General features: G+C 43.9%; 1 protein-coding gene across 4 annotated transcripts in view; it reads left to right on the top strand.

Moving 5' to 3' along the window:
- DENND2C (DENN domain containing 2C) overlaps positions 1 to 17,339 on the top strand; it is a 65,084-nt gene extending 47,745 nt beyond the window's left edge. For 3 of the 4 annotated variants that reach the window (XM_035122288.2, XM_060277162.1, XM_060277163.1), the window contains 11 exons: positions 785 to 894; positions 2,109 to 2,178; positions 2,475 to 2,552; positions 4,951 to 5,091; positions 5,905 to 6,053; positions 7,359 to 7,536; positions 8,986 to 9,027; positions 12,324 to 12,429; positions 13,537 to 13,776; positions 15,293 to 15,379; positions 16,029 to 17,339. In XM_035122288.2, coding sequence (XP_034978179.2) covers positions 785 to 894; positions 2,109 to 2,178; positions 2,475 to 2,552; positions 4,951 to 5,091; positions 5,905 to 6,053; positions 7,359 to 7,536; positions 8,986 to 9,027; positions 12,324 to 12,429; positions 13,537 to 13,776; positions 15,293 to 15,379; positions 16,029 to 16,060 — 1,233 coding nt within the window. In that variant the 3' untranslated portion in view covers positions 16,061 to 17,339. The other variant, XM_060277164.1, reaches the window with a different exon arrangement.
- The last annotated feature ends 1,823 nt before the right edge of the window (positions 17,340 to 19,162 follow it).

The following is a 19,162-nucleotide window of genomic DNA, read 5'->3' as shown; positions in this document are numbered from 1 at the left end:
CCACTGCTGACAAAGTGGGTGGCGCCCTGCCAGTCTGCTAGCCTTCCCTCTGCCTGGGAGATATTTGGTAGGATGTTAACAAGATTTGCACGGGAGGGTCTTTGAGGCTGGGATCCAGCAGGAAACATTGCCCTAGTAATTACAAGGCAATGATTATAACATGAGCACAGTGATTACAGGCTATCACCAGCTCCGAAAATAGTGCTGTTTCCAAACAATGTGCCAGTCACTCCCTTGCATGGGAGTCTGCAGTGAAGCAAAGCTCCTGGAAAGCCTTTACTAGTCTCAACAGTAAAGCAAGCTAGACTGGAGTGGGCAGGGGTGTTTTTTTTTACAACGAAGGCCATGCTGTAAATTAATCAGGAAATAGCAAGGCATGTATATACTTTATTCATACTGTATGCCTATTTTTTCTTATTATATACTCTGTTTTCTGATATTTTTATTGAGCACTGCTTTGGAAACATTTGTTGGAAATTGGTTAATGAATTCTTAAGGAAATCAATAACCTGCATACTCTTACTGCAGAATTGATCTGATCATACCTGGAAACTGTTCCTCTGCCTTTGAAAAATTGTAACTTATTTTTATTTGGGGGGAGTGGGGTACCTTTTTCAAGGTATTCATGTCAAAAGCAGCTCTTGGAGGGAGAGGATGAAAATTGATGGGGGGGGGGGCTGGTGTTTGGTATACTTGGAGGATAGTCTCCCATGTCTGCACCCAGAGAGGAAACTCTTTGCTTGCCTGGCTGTGTTCAGTGATGTGGTGTGTGTTCCCTCTGCAGCCTGACCACCCCTTTCGGCAATCTAAGGACACGGAAGAGAGGCTAAAGGTCATCCCCAAATTCTGTTTTCCTGACCCCAAAGACTGGTGCCCAACATCAGAGTCAAAGAGGTGAGAGACTGTAAAATGGATTATTTTTATTTAGTGAGGATCTAGGCTAAGAATTGGATTACTTGGGAGCAGCAGTGGGGAACTGGACCTAGCCAATGGGCCTGGGTCAGACCTCCTCCAACCCCTGTGTGGCATTTTGATAGATCGGTATGGCTACCAACCTGTCAATTACCCAATGTCACCATGACATCAGGCATAACATTTTCATTGCCAGCGTGGCCAAAGCTCAGGGGTAAACAGGCTGTTTGTTGGTGTCTTCACACCCCACTTCCTTTGCCCAGGCGGTTTGAAATCAGTTTGCAAAGGCACAGGGGTTTAGAGGCACCTATGATCAGTAGGTCAGTGGCACCTTACAATCCAGGATACCACCCCACACCCGATGTCACTTCCTCTTGAACTTCCAGTGCTCAATGAAGCCTTTTTTCTTTCATTTCCAGCAGGCTTCTAAACTGAATTCTGATATTACAAATTTAACACATTTTTAGTCTTGTTGCATTGGGTCTTGGAGATGACTGATTAAGTGGTATACAAATTGTTCAAATACATAAACAAATGATGACAACAGGTGTTGGGCCTGACTTATGGGAAATGGTCTTGCATGCCCGAGGTCCCTTGCTGCTGGTTTTCCATCTCTTGGAGTATCTCTTGTTGAGCACCGAGGGGTAGGGTTGGTTGCCCTTGGTAAGGGCAACATGTCTCCCCTTTCATGTGGTTTTGCTGCTCTCAGACTGAGATGCATTAGGAAGCGTGTCCTTTTGGCTAGTTGAAGAAATTGATTTGATTATTTTTTAAAAATACCCTTCCTTGAAATGAGTGTTTAAAAGCACAAATAAAACTACAACCCTGTAGCAATCTTTTTATCTGCTTGTTACTTTCTGCCCACCCTTCCCCCAATTCACTGCAGTGTCACAGTGACCTAGATATTGCTGACCATGAACTGCTTACCTACCCCAGTGGGACCCTTGCAAACAAGGGTGGGGTAAGGAGGTAATCTCTTGGCGGCCAGTTCTAGTCATTTCTGGGTGGGTGGAGATCTTGGAAGGCAGCACACTGATGAAATATCTGCTGTAAACAGATTTAGGAACTGGACAAGCTCTGTGTCATTTGTGCCCAGCAGTGAAATTCACATTGTGAAGATGGGGCCCTCTGCAGGGTAGGCTAACTCCTGCTGTGCTCGCTCAGTCAGCATGGCACTTTTTTTCTCTCTTTCCCAGCGAAACGTTTTCCTTTGTGCTGACTGGTGAGGATGGCAGCCGCTGGTTCGGATATTGCAAGAAGCTCCTGGTAAGTAGCTCCCTGTCTTGGATGCTAGCATGAAAGCTCTGCAGCTGCAGGTTAAGGATGAGTGCATGTCCACAGTCCTGTGGATGGATTGGCTAGCAGCCTAGATGCCTGAGCAGCTTCAAATAATTCTTAAGGCTGGCATATTGAAGGAAAAAGAGGGTGGAGGGAAGACGCACTATTAGAAGCTGAAACCAGGGGTGCTCAGGTGACGGTAGGGTGAGAGATCCTTAGCAGTCTGGCCTTCTTGCACGTTCCACTGCTTTGCACCTAAAGGTCTGCTCTTGTCTCCTTTTTAGCCAGAAGGGAAAGGCAAACGACTACCTGAGGTATATTGCATGGTGAGTCGCCTCGGCTGCTTCAACCTTTTCTCTAAGGTGAGTGGGTTGCCCTGAACCTCATAGAGAAAGTGGTAAAATGCCTTTCTAGGGTTGCTGTTGGTTGTTGGGATGGCACACATCTTTTCACAGCACCTGCCAAACATTAGAGGAACCAAGGTGGGGAGCCTGTGGGTCTACAGCAGTTAGTTGCACTCCCATCTGCTCCAGCCAGCAGGGCCAGGCCAGGGATGATGGGAGTTGTAGTCCAGCAGCATCTGCAGGGCTACAGGCTCCCCAGCCCTGTAGTAAAGGAAATGAGGGGAAGGGTTGTACCTTAAATGCACCTTTAGTGAGGTGGAAGCAAAATCAGCACCAGTAAAGGTTAATCCAAAGCCAACCCCTTTCCCCAGCCCCCAGAGTTATGGCTGGAAAGGATGTGGTCTCCTGATTTAAAGAAGCTCTTAAGAAACAAGCTTTCAGTTCCCTTCTTACTGGAAGAGAAGGGCAATGCTTTGAGGAAGACTGCAGAGAAAACTGCCTTGCTGGCTGTAGACTGGCAAAATGACAATAATTTGTTCAATGTGGTTTGTAACGTATTCTGAAGAGACTTCATCACATAACAGCTGTCCACTCCCTAGAATGCTTGTTGCTTGCCATTCATTTCATTGTCAGTTATTAAATTTGTATACTGCCCTTCATCTGAAGATTGCAACATAAAAGTACAACATGAGAAGACAAAATACATAATAAAACAAAACACAACAAATTTTAAATGACACGTTTTAAAGGACATAGAATGTTATGGGCCTGGTTATAGAGAAACGTTTGTGCCTGGTGCCTAAATATACATAATGAAGGCTCCAGTTAACACCCCCCCCCCCCCGGAAAGAGCATTCCATATGGGGAGCCACTGCAAAAAAGTACTGTTCTTGTGCTGCCACCCTCTGGACCTCTTGTGGAGAAAGTGCACAAAGAAGGCTCTCAGATGGTGATCTCAGGGTCTGGGTCAGTTCATATGGGGACAGACGGTCCTCAAGGCACTGCAGCCCTGAGCCGTTTAAGACTTTATAGGTCAAAACCAGAACTCGGATTCACATCCTTCATTATACATAGTCGTTGTGGCATTGCCAAACTTATCTGAGATTTGCACAAAGCATCCTGATTGTTTGCCTGCAATGTTTTGGACATCCCATAGGCAACTGGCTTGCAACTAACCATGATGGCTATGTTTTGCCTCCAGTGTCAGAGGCAGTATATCTCTGAATGCCAGTTCCTGGGAATCAAAGGTGGGGAAAGTGCTGTTGTGCTCATGTTTTGTTTGTGGGCTTCTCAAGGCATCTGGTTGACCCCCGTGAGAGAAAGATGGGCCATTGGTCTCATCCAGCAGGGCAGTTCTTATGTTCGCTTTGAAAAACTGTTACCTGTGAAGTGCTGTTAACTGCTCTCTGCAATATTACCAGTCATATAAAGGAAATCTATAATAGAACATTAGCATTTCAATTTTAAGCATATTTTGGCCTTCTCTTTGAACCATTTACAACCTCCATGTGCCATATTGATGGATTTTAGGCATGAATTCATGAACAATGAGGAAATGCGCACTCATTGCTTTTCGTAGGATTAGGGGGTTGAACTGAATTGCCTTCTGCTTTGGCCCCAGGGTAAAACTGCCGCCTCCTCATTTGTCTTGAGATGCACAGTGTAACATACAGTAAGATCTCAGATCTCATTACACGATCAGTATTACTCCAAGCACACTAGCGGCCACTTAGAAAAGTGAAAGAGACAGCAATGGAAAACAAATGGGATGTGTGTGCATTTAAATACGCAATTACGCGACTTAATAAAGTATTGTGAAGGAAGCGTAGGCGGCTCTGGAGTCTGGAAGAATGCTGACAAACTTTGAAAGTGGCTCACACTGAGCTAGAGGAGGTGAAGGAATGATGAATTGAATGTGAGGAAGGTAGAATTGGGGGGGGGATGCACTTAGGGGTGTGTCCTGGGTGGGTGGGGAATGCCCACACTTGGTGACACGGTGACTTACTCACTTACTTACTTTTCTGGTGAATTAACTTGGAAAACTGGTTTCTCTGGATGGTTGTGCCATTACAATGAAGGGCACATCTGTGCTGGGGGAGGGAAATGAACATGCCTTCATATCATGTGCCAATAACACAGCACATCTTACACATTGAAAGTGAGAGGACATCAGCTGAAGTGCTGAAGTGTCAATCCTCTCTGCTTTCATAGAATCATAGAGTTGGAAGGGATTCTGAGAATAATCTAGTCCAACCCCCTGCAATGCAGGAATATTCAACTGTCCCTTGCGGGGATAAAACCTGCAATCTTGGTGCTATAAGCACTACGCTATAACCAGCAGAGCTATCCAGCTGTTTCTCACTTGTGTTGTGGCCAGGAAGAACCAGTCTTGTAACAGTAAATTCTTCACATGCAGATATTGGATGAAGTGGAGAAGAGGCGTGAGATGTCCCCAGCCCTGGTGCACCCATTCATGCGCAGCGTCATGGAGGCACCATTCCCTGCTCCTGGGCGCACCATCACTGTGAAGAGTTTCCTGCCGGGAGCAGGAAATGAGGTAACGGCAAAAGGCATTGTTGCCTAGCGTGAGGAATGATCACCATGATTGCAGTAGGAAACTGGGGGAATGCTTGCTTCACTGCCCAGAATGTGCAAGCCATAAAGCAATTTCCAGAGGGTTGCTGGGTTGCTGGCATCCTTTATCTGTCCTTTTCATAGCTGCCAAGTTATCCCTTTTTTAAAGGGATTTTCCCTTATGCTGAATAGGCTTCCTCGCGAGAAAAGGGAAAACTTGGCAGCTATGGTCCTTTTGGGACACAATTCAGAGCTTGCCAAGTCTTTGAGCACACACCTAAATAAATGTATGAGTGGAACGACTTCCATTTGCACAGTGGGACTTCCCTTCCCCTATCTGCACCCCTTCTGTTCTGTTCTGGGTTTTCCCCCAACCCTTGTAGCAGATTTGGGGATGGCATAGTGCATGTGTGGAGGGGGGAGAGGAAGCCATTCTGCTCCTATAATTATTTAAGTGAATACAGTCATACCTTGGTTGTCAAACGCCTTGGTACTCGGATGTTTTGGCTCCCAAACGCCGCAAACCGGGAAGTGAGTGTTCCGGTTTGTGTACGTCTTTGGGAAGCTGAACGTCTGACGCGGCTTCCGAGGCTTCCGATTGAGTGCAGGAACCTCCTGCAGCCAATCGGAAGCCATGCCTTGGTTTTCGAACGGTTCCGGGAGTTGAACGGACTCCTGGAACGGGTTAAGTTCGACAACCAAGGTACCACCTCAACATTTTGGGTTTCAGGAGAGAACACAACAACAAAATGGCTCAGTTCTTGTCCATAACTCATTTACAATTGTCTGCTCTCAGGTAATTGAGCTTTGCCGTCCCCTGGATTCGCGTCTGGAACATGTTGACTTTGAATGCCTGTTTAAGTGCCTCAGCATCTCTCACTTGATCCAAGTCTGCGCTTCTCTCCTGCTGGAAAGGAGGGTGATCTTCGTTGCTGACAATTTGAGGTGAGACTGAAACGACAAGTCCCCTGCCTGGCTTGGCAAGATCTTTGTGTGTGTGTGTGTGTGTGTGTGTGTGTGTTTCCCACCGCCCTTTTGGAACCTTTCATGCCACAAAATAATTGCAACTTTTCTTGTTAATGCATATATAGACTATCATCATCATCATCATTGAAATTCAGCCACCATAAAATGCAAACTCTGGAAACATGAAACAGATATTCATGAATTACTGGAAAAAATACTATTGGTCTACATAAGTTTGCACATATGGTGTAGCTTGCATGGAACCTGACACCAAAATCTGGAATGGCAGGGCTAGCTGGGGAAGGGCTGTAGATCAGCGGTAGAGCATTGCTTTGCATGCAGAAGGTCCCAGGTTCAATCCCTGGCATCTCAAATCTTGTCTGAAATGCTTGTCTGAAATGCTGAAAAGCCACTGCCAGTCAGTGCAGGCAATGCTTAGCTAGATGGACCAATTGTCTGCCTTGGTATAAGGCAGCTTCCTATATTCCTATGCCCTTCGTATTCGGGAAAAGTGCATTACACAGTCATCTTGGAACTGTACAACTTCATAATTGTGGTGGGAGATAGCATGTGTGAATTTTCCTCCATAAAAAACACAAATTGCACTTAGAAGACTTTCATGCCATGGAAAAGCCTGTATTCTTTCCTGCTAATTTTCTGGCTTTCCAGAACCAGGGAGTATTTATTATGGGACGGCATTCATTCTTTCCGTTAACTACCTCTATTTTGCAGTGGTGCCATTCCAAAAGTAGTACATATTTCCTCTTGCATGGGACCATGGCATACATCACATTTTAGCCTTTACCTGATCTAAATTAATTTCTCTAAATTAGGGGTGCTTTTCGTCAGCCAGGGACTTTATATACTGACTATACTGGCTTAGGGAGCTGGGTATGTTTAGCCTGGAGAAGAGAAGGTTAAGGGGTGATATGATAGGCATGTTCAAATATATAAAAGGATGTCATATAGAGGAGGGTGAAAGGTTTTTTTCTGCTGCTCCAGAGAAGCGGACACGGAGCAATGGATTCAAACTAGAGGAAAGAAGCTTCCACCTAAACATTAGGAAGAACTTCCTGACAGTAAAAGCTGCAACAGTGGAATTTGCTGCCAAGAAGTGTGGTGGAGTCTCCTTCTTTGGAGGTCTTTAAGCGGAGGCTTGACAGGCATATGTCAAGAATGCTTTGATGGTGTTTCCTGCTTGGCAGGGGGTTGGACTGGATGGCCCTTGTGGTCTCTTCCAACTCTATGATTCTAATGCTTTTGTGTTTTATTTTCCTCACTTAGCACCTTGTCCAAATGTGGTCATGCTGTGGTTGCAGCACTCTACCCGTTCACCTGGCAACACACTTATATCCCTGTCCTGCCAGATTCTATGATAGACATTGTCTGCTCACCTACCCCTTTCCTTATTGGCATCCTCTCCTGCTCCTTAACTCAGCTCCAGGACCTGCCCATTGAAGAGGTGAGATCTGAGAAAACCTCAGGAGGAAATGTAAGGGATGGTGGTGCCCCAGTTATTACACCATATTAGTGAGGAAGCGGTGAAAGCTTTAGTCGTGTGTTCTGGGATGACCTATTCATTTAAGACAATATGCTTAATTCTTACACTTGCACAAACCTTGAGTCCATCAGTGTATCCAGTGTGGTGCTACATGAATGTTCATCAGCCCAAGGATTTCTGCTTGTGCAGTAGAATGTTCTGTCCCCCTCCTCCCACCCACCCCTAAATCTGATCTAGGCTGAGACCCTACCTGCCTGCAGACTGTCTCGCCAGAGTGGTGCATGCTCTGGTTATCTCCCGCTTGGACTACTGCAATGCGCTCTATGTGGGGCTACCTTTGAAGGTGACCCGGAAACTACAACTAATCCAGAATGCGGCAGCTAGAGTGGTGACTGGGAGCGGCCGCCGAGACCACATAACACCGGTCTTGAAAGATCTACATTGGCTCCCAGTACGTTTCCGAGCACAATTCAAAGTGTTGGTGCTGACCTTTAAAGCCCTAAACGGCCTCGGTCCAGTATACCTAAAGGAGCGTCTCCACCCCCATCGTTCTGCCCGGACACTGAGGTCCAGCTCTGAGGGCCTTCTGGCGGTTCCCTCATTGCAAGAAGCCAAGTTGCAGGGAACCAGGCAGAGGGCCTTCTCGGTCGTGGCGCCTGCCCTGTGGAACGCCCTCCCATCAGATGTCAAAAAGGAAAACAGCTACCAGATTTTTAGAAGACATCTGAAGGCAGCCCTGTTTAGGGAGGCTTTTAATGTTTAAGAAATTAGTATATTTTAATGTTTCTGTTGGAAGCCGCCCAGAGTGGCTGGGGAAACCCAGCCAGATGGGCGGGGTATAAATAATTTATTTATTTATTTATTTATTTATTTATTTATTTATTATTATTATTATTATTATTATTATTATTATTATTATTATTATTATTCCCCCAACCCCTCCAGAGCAATTCTTGTCCTGACGGGACATGTTAGTTGAATGCTCTCCATTGGTACCAACACAACTGTTTGCTCAATGGCCCATTTCACAGAAGAACTTTTTTAAAGATGGAGCCGGGGATCTGAATTTTCATTTGTAGACACCGCTCCCCCTTCCTTCTCTTCTCAGTTGGAATGTGCTGCCATTGTAGATGTGGCCCCCTTCATGCGCAATAGCTTCCACCAAAGTGCTTGAATTGAAGTCAGAGCTATGAAGTGATAACTTTGTCCTATCCTGGATTGCCAATGATTGATGGACACCGCGGTCACTTGATAAGAAGGGTTGTGCTTATGTTATCTGATCTGTGTTATCTGTTCTGTGCAGCCAGACAATAGCTTGTTGTCAGTGTCATATGAATCAGCATAGGAGGACTGTGGGTTGCACAAGGGGTTTGTGGATTATATGGAGTAACCGTCTATCTCTTTCCTTAGGTACTGATTGTTGATCTGTGCGCAGATACATTTTTACAACAGGTGAGTCAAATTACTTAGCTACTGGATGCTTCACAAGCAATCCGAATGGGGATAAATACACAAAAGAAGCTAAGGACCAAAATGCATATTGGAGATCCATGTTCAGATCTGCTGACTCTTTGTTTAAGCTTAAAAGCAACAGGGAACAAATTGGATTGAGACTGCAGAGCTGGGAGAAGTCAGGGTTTAATCTGTTCCCATTTGCTATTTACCTGATTTCCTCTGCCCAAAACTGTCTACACTGACGAGGAAAAAGGACATCAAGGATGGTTAGTCTTGTCATTTTGTGGTTCTGAGGACTGGGAAGAGGGACTGCAGAATGCTGGGCTTCTGGGGAGATAAGATTGCCCAAGGGAGTTTTTCTTTGTGCATTTGAGTGGCTTAGGTAACAACAAGTGTTTTCTATGGGGAAGTGGTATTTCCTAAGACAGCTGAAATTTAGTAGGGGGTTGTGGCCAAAATTTCCAGTTGGCCCACTTCTCACATGATGAGATAGCATTGTTTCAAACTATGTGCGTGAGCAGGAAGTAGTCACCATGACTCCCAGACTTTAGTCAGTTTCTAAACAAACTTAACTTCAAATAATCAATTGCAAAGCTGGCTTGCTTAGTTAACCAGAGGGTTTTTTAAACCACAATATTTGGTTTGCACCTAACAAGCCAGGTTTTATGGAAAGTGAAACTAAACACTTTCCTAGACACGCTTGGGAAGAAGGCGGATGAGCATATGAGTCTTAAGTTCAATGGGGCTTCTTACTGCTTGAGCCCATGGTCATCATGGTTTAGCATGATAAGAAAGAGCCTAGCTCCCCTTGGACTTCTGTGCTCTCCATTGCTCTCCCACTCCCAGCATGGCTCCAATGAGACTGGAAGCTTCTGCTTTAAATTAACCTCAGTTTACTGTGTTGTCCAATCCATAAACTGTGGTTATTCTTGGAAGATAGGAAGCTGCCTTATATCAAGACAGATGATTGCCTGTCTAGATCAGGTTTGTGGCAGAGTTCTTTCCCAGCCCTATCTGGAGATGCTGGGAATTGCATGGAACATGGAACATAACAACAACAACAACAACAACAACAAAACAACAACAACAACAACAACAATCCCTTAAATCCCACAGATTTAGGAGATCTGATAGTTGTTGTTTAGTCGTTTAGTCGTGTCCGACTCTTCATGACCCCATGGACCATAGCACGCCAGGCACTCCTGTCTTGCACTGCCTCCCGCAGTTTGGTCAAACTCATGTTCGTAGCTTCGAGAACACTGTCCAACCATCTCGTCCTCTGTCGTCCCCTTCTCCTAGTGCCCTCAATCTTTCCCAACATCAGGGTCTTTTCCAGGGAGTCTTCTCTTCTCATGAGATGACCAAAGTATTGGAGCCAAAGTATTGGAGAATTGCATGGGTGGAGATTTTTTAAACCTTTTCTTCCCATGCATAGTTCTGCTGAAAATCCCCCCTCCCCTTGAGTTTCTGTTTGCATCAGAAAGAAGCTTTTGCTGGGACCAATGACAGCTTTGCTTTTCACACAAATAGCTTTAAGGGGATGGGTGCTAAAGATTTAAGTTCCTTCCTCCACTTTCTTCAGTCCTAGTCCTGATAGTTGCCGCCTGCCCCATGATTGCTGTTCTGAAGCAAAAATGCACAAGGAAAAACTATACTTGTAATGTGACTTGAATTTTGGTCTTTAGAAAGCTATTGTCTCTCTAGCATCTTGCTGCTTCTATTTTCTGTGTTTCCTCTCCACAAGAGTTCTTCTCCTCATTGTCTAGGGTCTAGACAGTCAAGAGTTTCCTGTAGTCAGCTGTTATTAAAATAATCTAGTGTTGTCATTCTCTGCTGGCTTCCCTTTTCCCCTGTTGCCCGAAGGTGCTCCCCCAGGCAAAGCAAGGGGAGGCTGACAAACTGTTCAATGCAACATTCCACCAAGCAAAATTAAGTGTCATTGGTCTTTTTAGTTCTAGTGCACAATTCCTGGTTAAGGAGTAGTCAGAAGTAATTGGGTCATTACATTTGCCCAGTATCTAGTGCAGTGGTACCTTGGTTTATGAACTTAATCCGTTTCGGAAGTCCGTTTTTAAAGCATGTTATGCTTCCGAGGCAAAGTTCACAAACCAAAACACCTACTTCCGGGTTTGCAGTGTTCTTAATGCAACTAAGCTGTTCTTAAACCAAGGTACCACTGTTCTTCAGTACAGTAGAATGTTTTTTAAGACATTGCTAATCTCAGGCCGTTGTTTGTGTAATGGTATCTCTGTCCATGGCAAAAGACAGGATCTTTTCCCAGAGGAATTTACAGTTTTAAACTTCAGCAGTGGCCAAGGTGGGTGGAGAGGCAGCAGGCAGAGAGGGAAGGAAGGATGGGTGGCTTGTATGAGAGCAAAAGCAGGCAGCTATCTAGATTTTGATCCAACTGAGGACAAGAATTAAGGAGTTCAGGCCAAAGGGTTAAATAGGCCCAAAGGGTTAAATAGAAGCAATTTGCTAAGATTTGTTTCGGTTTCAATTATTGAAAGCTATAAATATCTTCAGGAGTACATCAGTTTCTCTTATCCTGTGTCTGTTTATCTGATTCTCTGTTCATGGTAGTGGCCATTGCCACATTTTATGGTAACAAATTGCAGACTGTAGTTCATGCGATGTGTGAAGAAGCATGTCCTTTTTCCTTTTCCTGAATCTTCCACCAGTCAGCTACTTTAGATGACCTCAGTTTCTAATATAACAATATAGGAAGAATAACTTCTCCCTATTCACACTCTTCATTCACACCAAGCAGTTCTCCTTTTTTCTCTCCACTGGTGTGTTCTGCATTGGAGCCAATGCATGGGAGTTGGTTATTCAAAGGATCTTAAGATGTGACCTTATGATATTTATTAGATTTTTGTTTAGTTTTTGAATTCTGCTTCTAGAGGCTAGAATCTGTAGTGGTTGTATCAACATCTGCAATGCTTTTCTAAAAATATTTTTGATAATGGGTGGTATACAACTAGGTTATACCCAGAGTAGATCCCCTGAAATAAATGGATTTCACTTACTTAAGTCCATTGATTTCAGTGGGTCTGCTCTGTGTATGATGAACATTGGAAACCACCCCACCTGCTTTAAACATAAAATTTAATTGGTTCCACACTTTAATTATGTATAGCCATGAGGTGTGCCCTCTTAAACTGCATGTTGAAATAATTTCATGTGGTAGCTGACATAATTACTTCATGAAACATTTTAGTGGCATCACATGGCCCTGTTTTGGAATACGTGTTAACTACCACCATTCTGCTTCCTCCCCTTTTATTTTAAAGGTTTCAGATGAAGATGAAATCCTACCTCACAAGCTCCAGGCTGCACTCGTACAGATCTTAGAAGAGAGAAATGAAATCTTGTCTCGGGAGCGGAATTACACACAAGGTGACTTGGATCAGAAAGATGGTGTACAATGAGTTAAAGAAAACCTTCAAATTTACTTACCCCAATAAACCAGAAGCGTTTCTTCTAGGTGTTCTTGGGAATGAGTTACCAAAGAAAGCCCACAACCTATTTTTATATGCAACAATAGCAGCAATGATAGTAGATGCAAGATACTGGAAACAAAGAGAGACCCCAGGGAAAGAACAATGGCTATACAAACTAATTGAATATGCAGAGGATACCAGTATGACATTTAAAATAAGAAATCAAGATGATAAACAGACAATGAGTGAGTGGGAGTATCTAGGGGAATATTTACCAAAAAAAAAAATGACCTCAGATATAGATTCCAGATGAAGGGATACTTTGTGACCAACAGTTGATAATATGAGAGATATGAGAGTGTGGGAAATAAGGTGAAGGAATTAATGTATATGCAGCTAAGCAAGATGTAAAAAGAACTGTCATGGAATGCTGAGTGGGAAGTCAAGCAGTTATTGTATAAGAATAGGAAAAAGGTGTAATTGTAAAACTGGAAAACTTAAAAAATAAAATAATCATAACAATGAAAAAGGAAATTAGACATCCATGAGAATATGGTGGTGTGGAAATCTCCAGACATCTCCACTGCAAAGTGGCAAAGTGGGGTGGGGGTGGGGAATTTGGTTGGCAGAGGAAAAAGTGTCAGGAAGGGGCTTTAACCCCCAGGGCTGATGGGGAGGAGAGGAGGTTGCAGTGAGGAAACGGTGACTGGGAAAAGCATGTGCACAGTGCTTCCCACTTCCAGCAAACTACACACGCATCCTACTGCTTGGCAACAGAGAAGTGGTTGTTTGGATTCCCAGACCCACCCTTGCTTCTGCGCATCCATGTTGATGGTTGCCTAGCTCCCCATTGAGAGTGCAGTTATTGTACCTACTGAAGCTGTTGACATCCTGAGCTATGTTCCACGTTTCGTTATCTCTGTTTAAACAGAGATATGTAGGTAGCGATTTAGGCTCTGACCCACCCAGCAGGATGCGCAGTCCCTCCATAGCCTTTGGGAACGAAGCCGAGGTCGATCTCTCCAAAGGTTGAGATGTGACTGCTTTCTGTGCCTTTTGGTAGGTGATGTGACTCTGGACTTGTTGGTATCGGAGGCTTTTGTGCGCTTCTTCGTGGAGATTGTGGGGCACTACTCCCTGCACATGCATGTCACTGAGAAAGGGGAGCGGGTGTTCCAGCGAGATCCCTTCCGGAAGTCCCACACCTCCCGCAACGTGCGCCATTTCCTAGACATCTTCATGGAGACGCAAATGTTCGCTGGTTTCATACAGGATCGAGAGCTACGGAAGAGCGGGGTTAAAGGTGATGCTTGCCAAATCCAGTCCTTATTACTGTTTTATGTAGAACAATTGTGGTATTTGCACAGGAATTTAAAACAGCCAAAGAGGAATCAAAGTTGGATTGTTTTTCAATATCTGGTACCTTCTAAAATGTTTTGCTACTGGAGGTAACCAGGACCATTTACCACCTGCTTTCTCCTCATTTTGGAGGGACTCATTTATTTTGGATGGCCATTTGTTTTCTTGGCCATATTGTGTATGGTGATTTTTTTATTATTATTATTTTTTACAACCCTGTGCTTTGTTAGGTTTTGGGAATTTTCAATGAAAATTGATTAAAATAAACCAAGTGAAAATGGTAGAAATGCAGAGCTACTTTGTGCCTGCAGAATGTTCTGTGCTCTTCTTCTGGGATTGGGAAGGTGCTGCTGCCTTCAGTTGTGAGCCCCTCCATGTTCTGAGCTTGGAAACAGTGACAGTCCTTTGCTGACTTCCCCAAATGCATTCTTTATTTAGTTCTAGGAAAGTGGGGTGAGGGCTTATCCACACTTGCAAGGAATTGTAGATAAACTGTTTAACTTTTAAACGAGATTGTAATGAAATTCAAATGCCTGCTTGGCTTTACTTTATTAAAGAAGAAGAAGAAGAGTTTGGATTTGATATCCCACTTTATCACTACCCGAAGGAGTCTCAAAGCGGCTAACATTCTCCTTTCCCTTCCTCCCCCACAACAAACACTCTGTGAGGGGAGTGGGGCTGAGAGACTTCAAAGAAGTATGACTAGCCCAAGGTCACCCAGCAGCTGCATGTGGAGGAGCGGAGATGCGAACCCGGTTCCCCAGATTACGAGTCTACCGCTCTTAACCACTACACCACACTGGCTCCCCAGAATTAGACAGGTAGCTGTCAGCATGATGGACAGGAGAGGAGGCCCCTTTCCTTCACTTAAGTTAATACAGTGGTACCTCTAGTTATGAACTTAATTTGTTCCGGAGGTCTGTTCTTAACCTGAAACTGTTCTTAACTAGAGGTGTGCTTTTGCTAATGGGGCCTCTTGCTGCCGCTGCTCCGCCGGCACATGATTTCCATTCCATCGTAGGGCAAAGTTCTCAACTCAAGGTAACTTCCAGGTTAGCGGAGTTTGTAACCTGAAGCATTTGTAAACTGAGGCATTTGTAACTCGAGGTACCACTGTACCAGAATTGGAGGTGATGGAAAACCTTCAGACTCTCTTCCAGCTCTTGTACTAACTGCCTGGGTAGTGCACTGGGAAATATTTAAGAAACTCCTCCTTGCCATGGAGGAGGTAAAGGCTGGAGAACGTGAGAGCATCTCCAACCCAGAATAAGAGGCTATGAACAGGATGCCTGGCTGCATCCATGCACTCATCCCTTCTTTTAGGCAATGTACAGGTATTTCCCTTCTTTGGGGCACATGTGGGCTTTCTCATGTGTAATCTTGTTTGAAACTTCACCCCAAGAGAGAGAGAGAGAGAGAGAGAAATGCATGTCTAAGTGATGCTTTCCTTTTTTTTCTAGGCTTGTTTGAAGTCCGTGCCTTGGAGTATTTGGAGACCATTCCAGAGTCTGAGCCAAGCGGGATGAACAAAATCCTCCGTAGTCTGGGTAAATAATGCTCAGTCTTGCTCTTGCCTGCCTTGGTCGCTTGTAATTTGTGTAACTATGAACTACCAAGAAAACCTTTCAGCCTTGATAATAAGCCTCCTTCTCTTCCTCCATTGCACCTGCAGTGGAGCTTTTCCAAATGGTGAATGGGCTGGTGAGATGTAGCCCTGGACAGGATGCAACCAACTGCTTGGAAGCTTAGAGTTTTACAAAATACTTTCGCGTCAAAATCACCCGTATCCACACCACAGCTGATGTAGACCCTGTAGAAGTGTTTAGAGCACCCTCTGGTTAAAGTTTGTGCAGATACCATCTCATCCTGAGGTTCATTCTGTACAATGTAGAAATCTGGCTTTTGGTGTGATGGAATCTCCCCTTTGGAACTTCCTCCAGACAAGTGTAATTAATGTTATCTCTTTGGCACTAGCTGAAGGCCTTCATTTCCCAACAAGCTTTTAAAGTGGAGATTCTTATCCCAGCCTGTTTATGTATTGGATTTAAATTATTTCTATGTACGTTTTCATTGCTGACGTTTTTATGGTTGACTGCTTCGGGGTGTTTCGTGGGAAGCGATTAATGAACTCAGTGAAATAGCCATGCCCAGGCATGCCTCAACCTTACAATTTTTTCTTTATGCTTTTCCTTTTAGGTAGCAAAATGAAATTTTTGCAAAAGAAGTGAGAAGAAGCCGAGTACAAAATTGCTGCTAAGAGTGGTTTCAAGTTCTCACTTGGCTGTCAGAAGGGGGCACCACGTTGCCTGTTGCTGCAGCGTCAGATGGGATGGCTTGAATTCAAGCTCAGATACCCTTCAAATGATTGGAAGAAAGGGCGTAAGATCTGAGTGGAATTCTCAAATCTTTGCTGTGCCTAGTCCAACGGGACTTTTACTGGGAGAAACTAGGCTTCTGTGTCTTTGTAGAATTGGTCTACAAAGGAGAATCCAATTAGCTGTGTGAACTATCCCTGTTTATGCTGCTTGGCCTGAAGAGACTTCCTATGCCCTCTTGTTTTTATAAATGACTCCTGCTCAAATTAGCCCTGAGGGCTAAGCTGATACCTTTTAATAAGAGGAATGAACCTGAAATTAAAAAGAAAATGAATTCAGAAACTGACCTATGGCAATACTGCACTGCAGAGATTCTCTGCACCTGGAAACTTCCTCTAAAACTGGAAAGGCAAACCTGTACTCTTAGGGCCTGTTCACCCGTCTTCCTGTTAGGTCCTCTGTTACTAGCCCAGGTTTAGCCACATTCTCTTATTAACTATTGGCTTTACTTATGTCTTTCAAAGCTTTCTGTTTTTCAAATATTGAAAGCAAGACAAGAACACCCACTCCTTTGTTTGCTCTATTGGTTTTTATACTGCAAACTTCAACCTGCTGCAAATATACAACTTCTGTGCCTTTTTGCAGACCTGCTTCTGCTACGTATGGGGATATACCTCAGTCAAGACTGGTGTTTACTGGCCAAGAAAATGCCGTTTAAACGCAATTTGGGAATATGAAGACTTTTTTAAAAAGAAAAAGAAAACCGAACAGTGGAATTTAAAATGAGTTGGTTTTGGTTTGATACAGAGCTATTGTAAAAGAAAAGTGAGTTTCTTACCATTGCATTTTGTTGTGAAATGGGTGGGATAGAAATGGGTTCTTCTCTGTAAAGCATCGCTCTAATTTACCGCAGCTGAACATTCATCAAAAACATTTTCTTCTTCATCTACACCAAGGTCTGTTGTTATCTGCTTTTAGGGAACCCTTATTCCTCCTGGTAGCTTGCACACTATTTCCAATAGCTGTTTAGAATGTAAAGGCAAATACCTGTGTCACTTAACTATCAACTATGACACAGCATGTCATTTTCTTATTGGACCAGTTTTGTATTTAAGGACTTTGCAGGCACAGGTGAGCAGGCTGGCAGAGCAGGAACTGAGCACCCTGTCCCTTCTTTGAGCCCAGCATAGAAACCAAGAGGAGGGAAAGTCCCTTAGAAATGCAGCTCCCCATCCTTTTGCCAGCCCCCAGTAGACTATTAACTGTGGGGGGGGGGGCTGGTAACTTTTGAGGGCTTATTTACAAGGCAGTATTAGACTACTCCAATTACTCTTGCCTCTGTGGACCTGTTGGATGTAGCCAGAGAATACACTCCAGTGGCGCTTTACCATGTTTACATGTAGGAAATAGACTCAGGATTAATGCATGGGACTGTTGTACAGCCTTGGAATCATAACAAATGACCACACAAGGAATTCCTTTGACGTACAGAGCGCTGATGTACCAAATTGCCTTTTCTCTTCCTTACAGTCTGATTGACCTCTGGATTTGAGTGAAACATGAATTGCAGGTCTTCATGGGTTTTTTTTAAAAAAATATTATTGCTTGTATCTGAAAGGTGCTGCTTTCACTGGGGAGAGTTCCTGATTTTTCTTTTTCTTTTTGCTGTGCCAAAAAACATGAAGACAAAACATCAAATGTATATATGAGGATAACATCAGAGAACTTTCGACATTTAAATTTGAGTTGGTCATACAAGGCCAACAGCCCATCCCATATGTTTACTCAGAAGTAAGTCCCTTGGCCTTCAGTGGGATTTTCTCCTTAGAAAGCATTTGGGATTTCAGCCTAAGGCTAAAATCCTTTGTGCACCAATTGGGGAGCAAGTAAATCTCAGGGATGTGCATACTTTTGAGTCTTCTTCTTTGATGATCACTCATAGCCGAGTAAGATTGTCTTCCACAATGGGTCCGTAAGTGACTGTGGAGGCCAATTCTGGATCCACACGTCCTTCCACAGTGGGGACATTGGTTTCTGGGTGGGAGTGATCACGGTGTGGATTTCCCAAGCGTGTCTTCCTCTTAGCACATTTCTCCCTTGCATCCTGGGTTTGAGTGTCTTCAAAGCCCATGACACCTTTGGTAAAGGCTGTTCTCCAACTGGAGCGCTCGAAGGCCAGTGTTTCCCAGTTGTCAATGTTTATACTATATTTTTTAAAGATTTGCCTTGAGACAGTCTTTAAACCTATTTTGTTGACCACCAGCATACTTCTGAGTAATTATGCACAGGACCACGTTTTAACAAGTGGGTCCCAAACACAAAGGAAGTGATTTTGTTCAGTTTCTGTTCTCGCATGTTTTAGAACCATTGCTGCGATTCTGTTTCGAATCTCTCATGCTTCCACCCTTACAGAACTAGATTCTTGATGAGAAGATCTGGTCATTGATTTTGTGGGAGCTTTTCAGCACTTAAGACTATTGCACTTGATCAGAAGACGAGGAAGAAGAGTTCACCTGCGATTCTGTTATTCATATCCACATTTGGGAAATGTCTGGGTTACTTTAGCCCTCAAAGTGTGAAAACCACTTTAATAATTCCTGTTGCACAATCCTAGATGGGAAACATGCATCTTTCCCTTATCTCCATAAAAAAACTTTCCTCCAGACCTTGCGTACTTCTTCTCAGTGGTTGTCTTTCTCCTGTGTAGCACCTTTGTGTGTGTTTTGCAGCCTGTTTGCTCATTCTGGATAAAGCCATATTTTGTGGTGTTTAGATGAAACCAAAACTATATGTACAGTTACAGATCTGTAATAAACCAAGTTCTTTAAGGAACTGGTTCAAATAAAATATGCTGTGTTTTTGTGTATCGGATCATCTCTTTTTCCTCTGTCTGTCAATGATAATGACACCATCAGTGCGTTTTTCCAGAAAGACTGAGCTCTTAATGTTAGAGGAATGAGTCGTGCCCTTGCCAGAAGTAGAACTTGTAACATTGTAAACGGAAGGGCCTGGATG

Source organism: Zootoca vivipara, chromosome 7, assembly GCF_963506605.1.
Source record: "Zootoca vivipara chromosome 7, rZooViv1.1, whole genome shotgun sequence".
Lineage (NCBI taxonomy): Eukaryota > Metazoa > Chordata > Lepidosauria > Squamata > Lacertidae > Zootoca > Zootoca vivipara.
The sequence above is the reverse complement of the archived record's forward strand: the minus strand, read 5'-3'. Positions and strand labels throughout refer to the sequence as shown.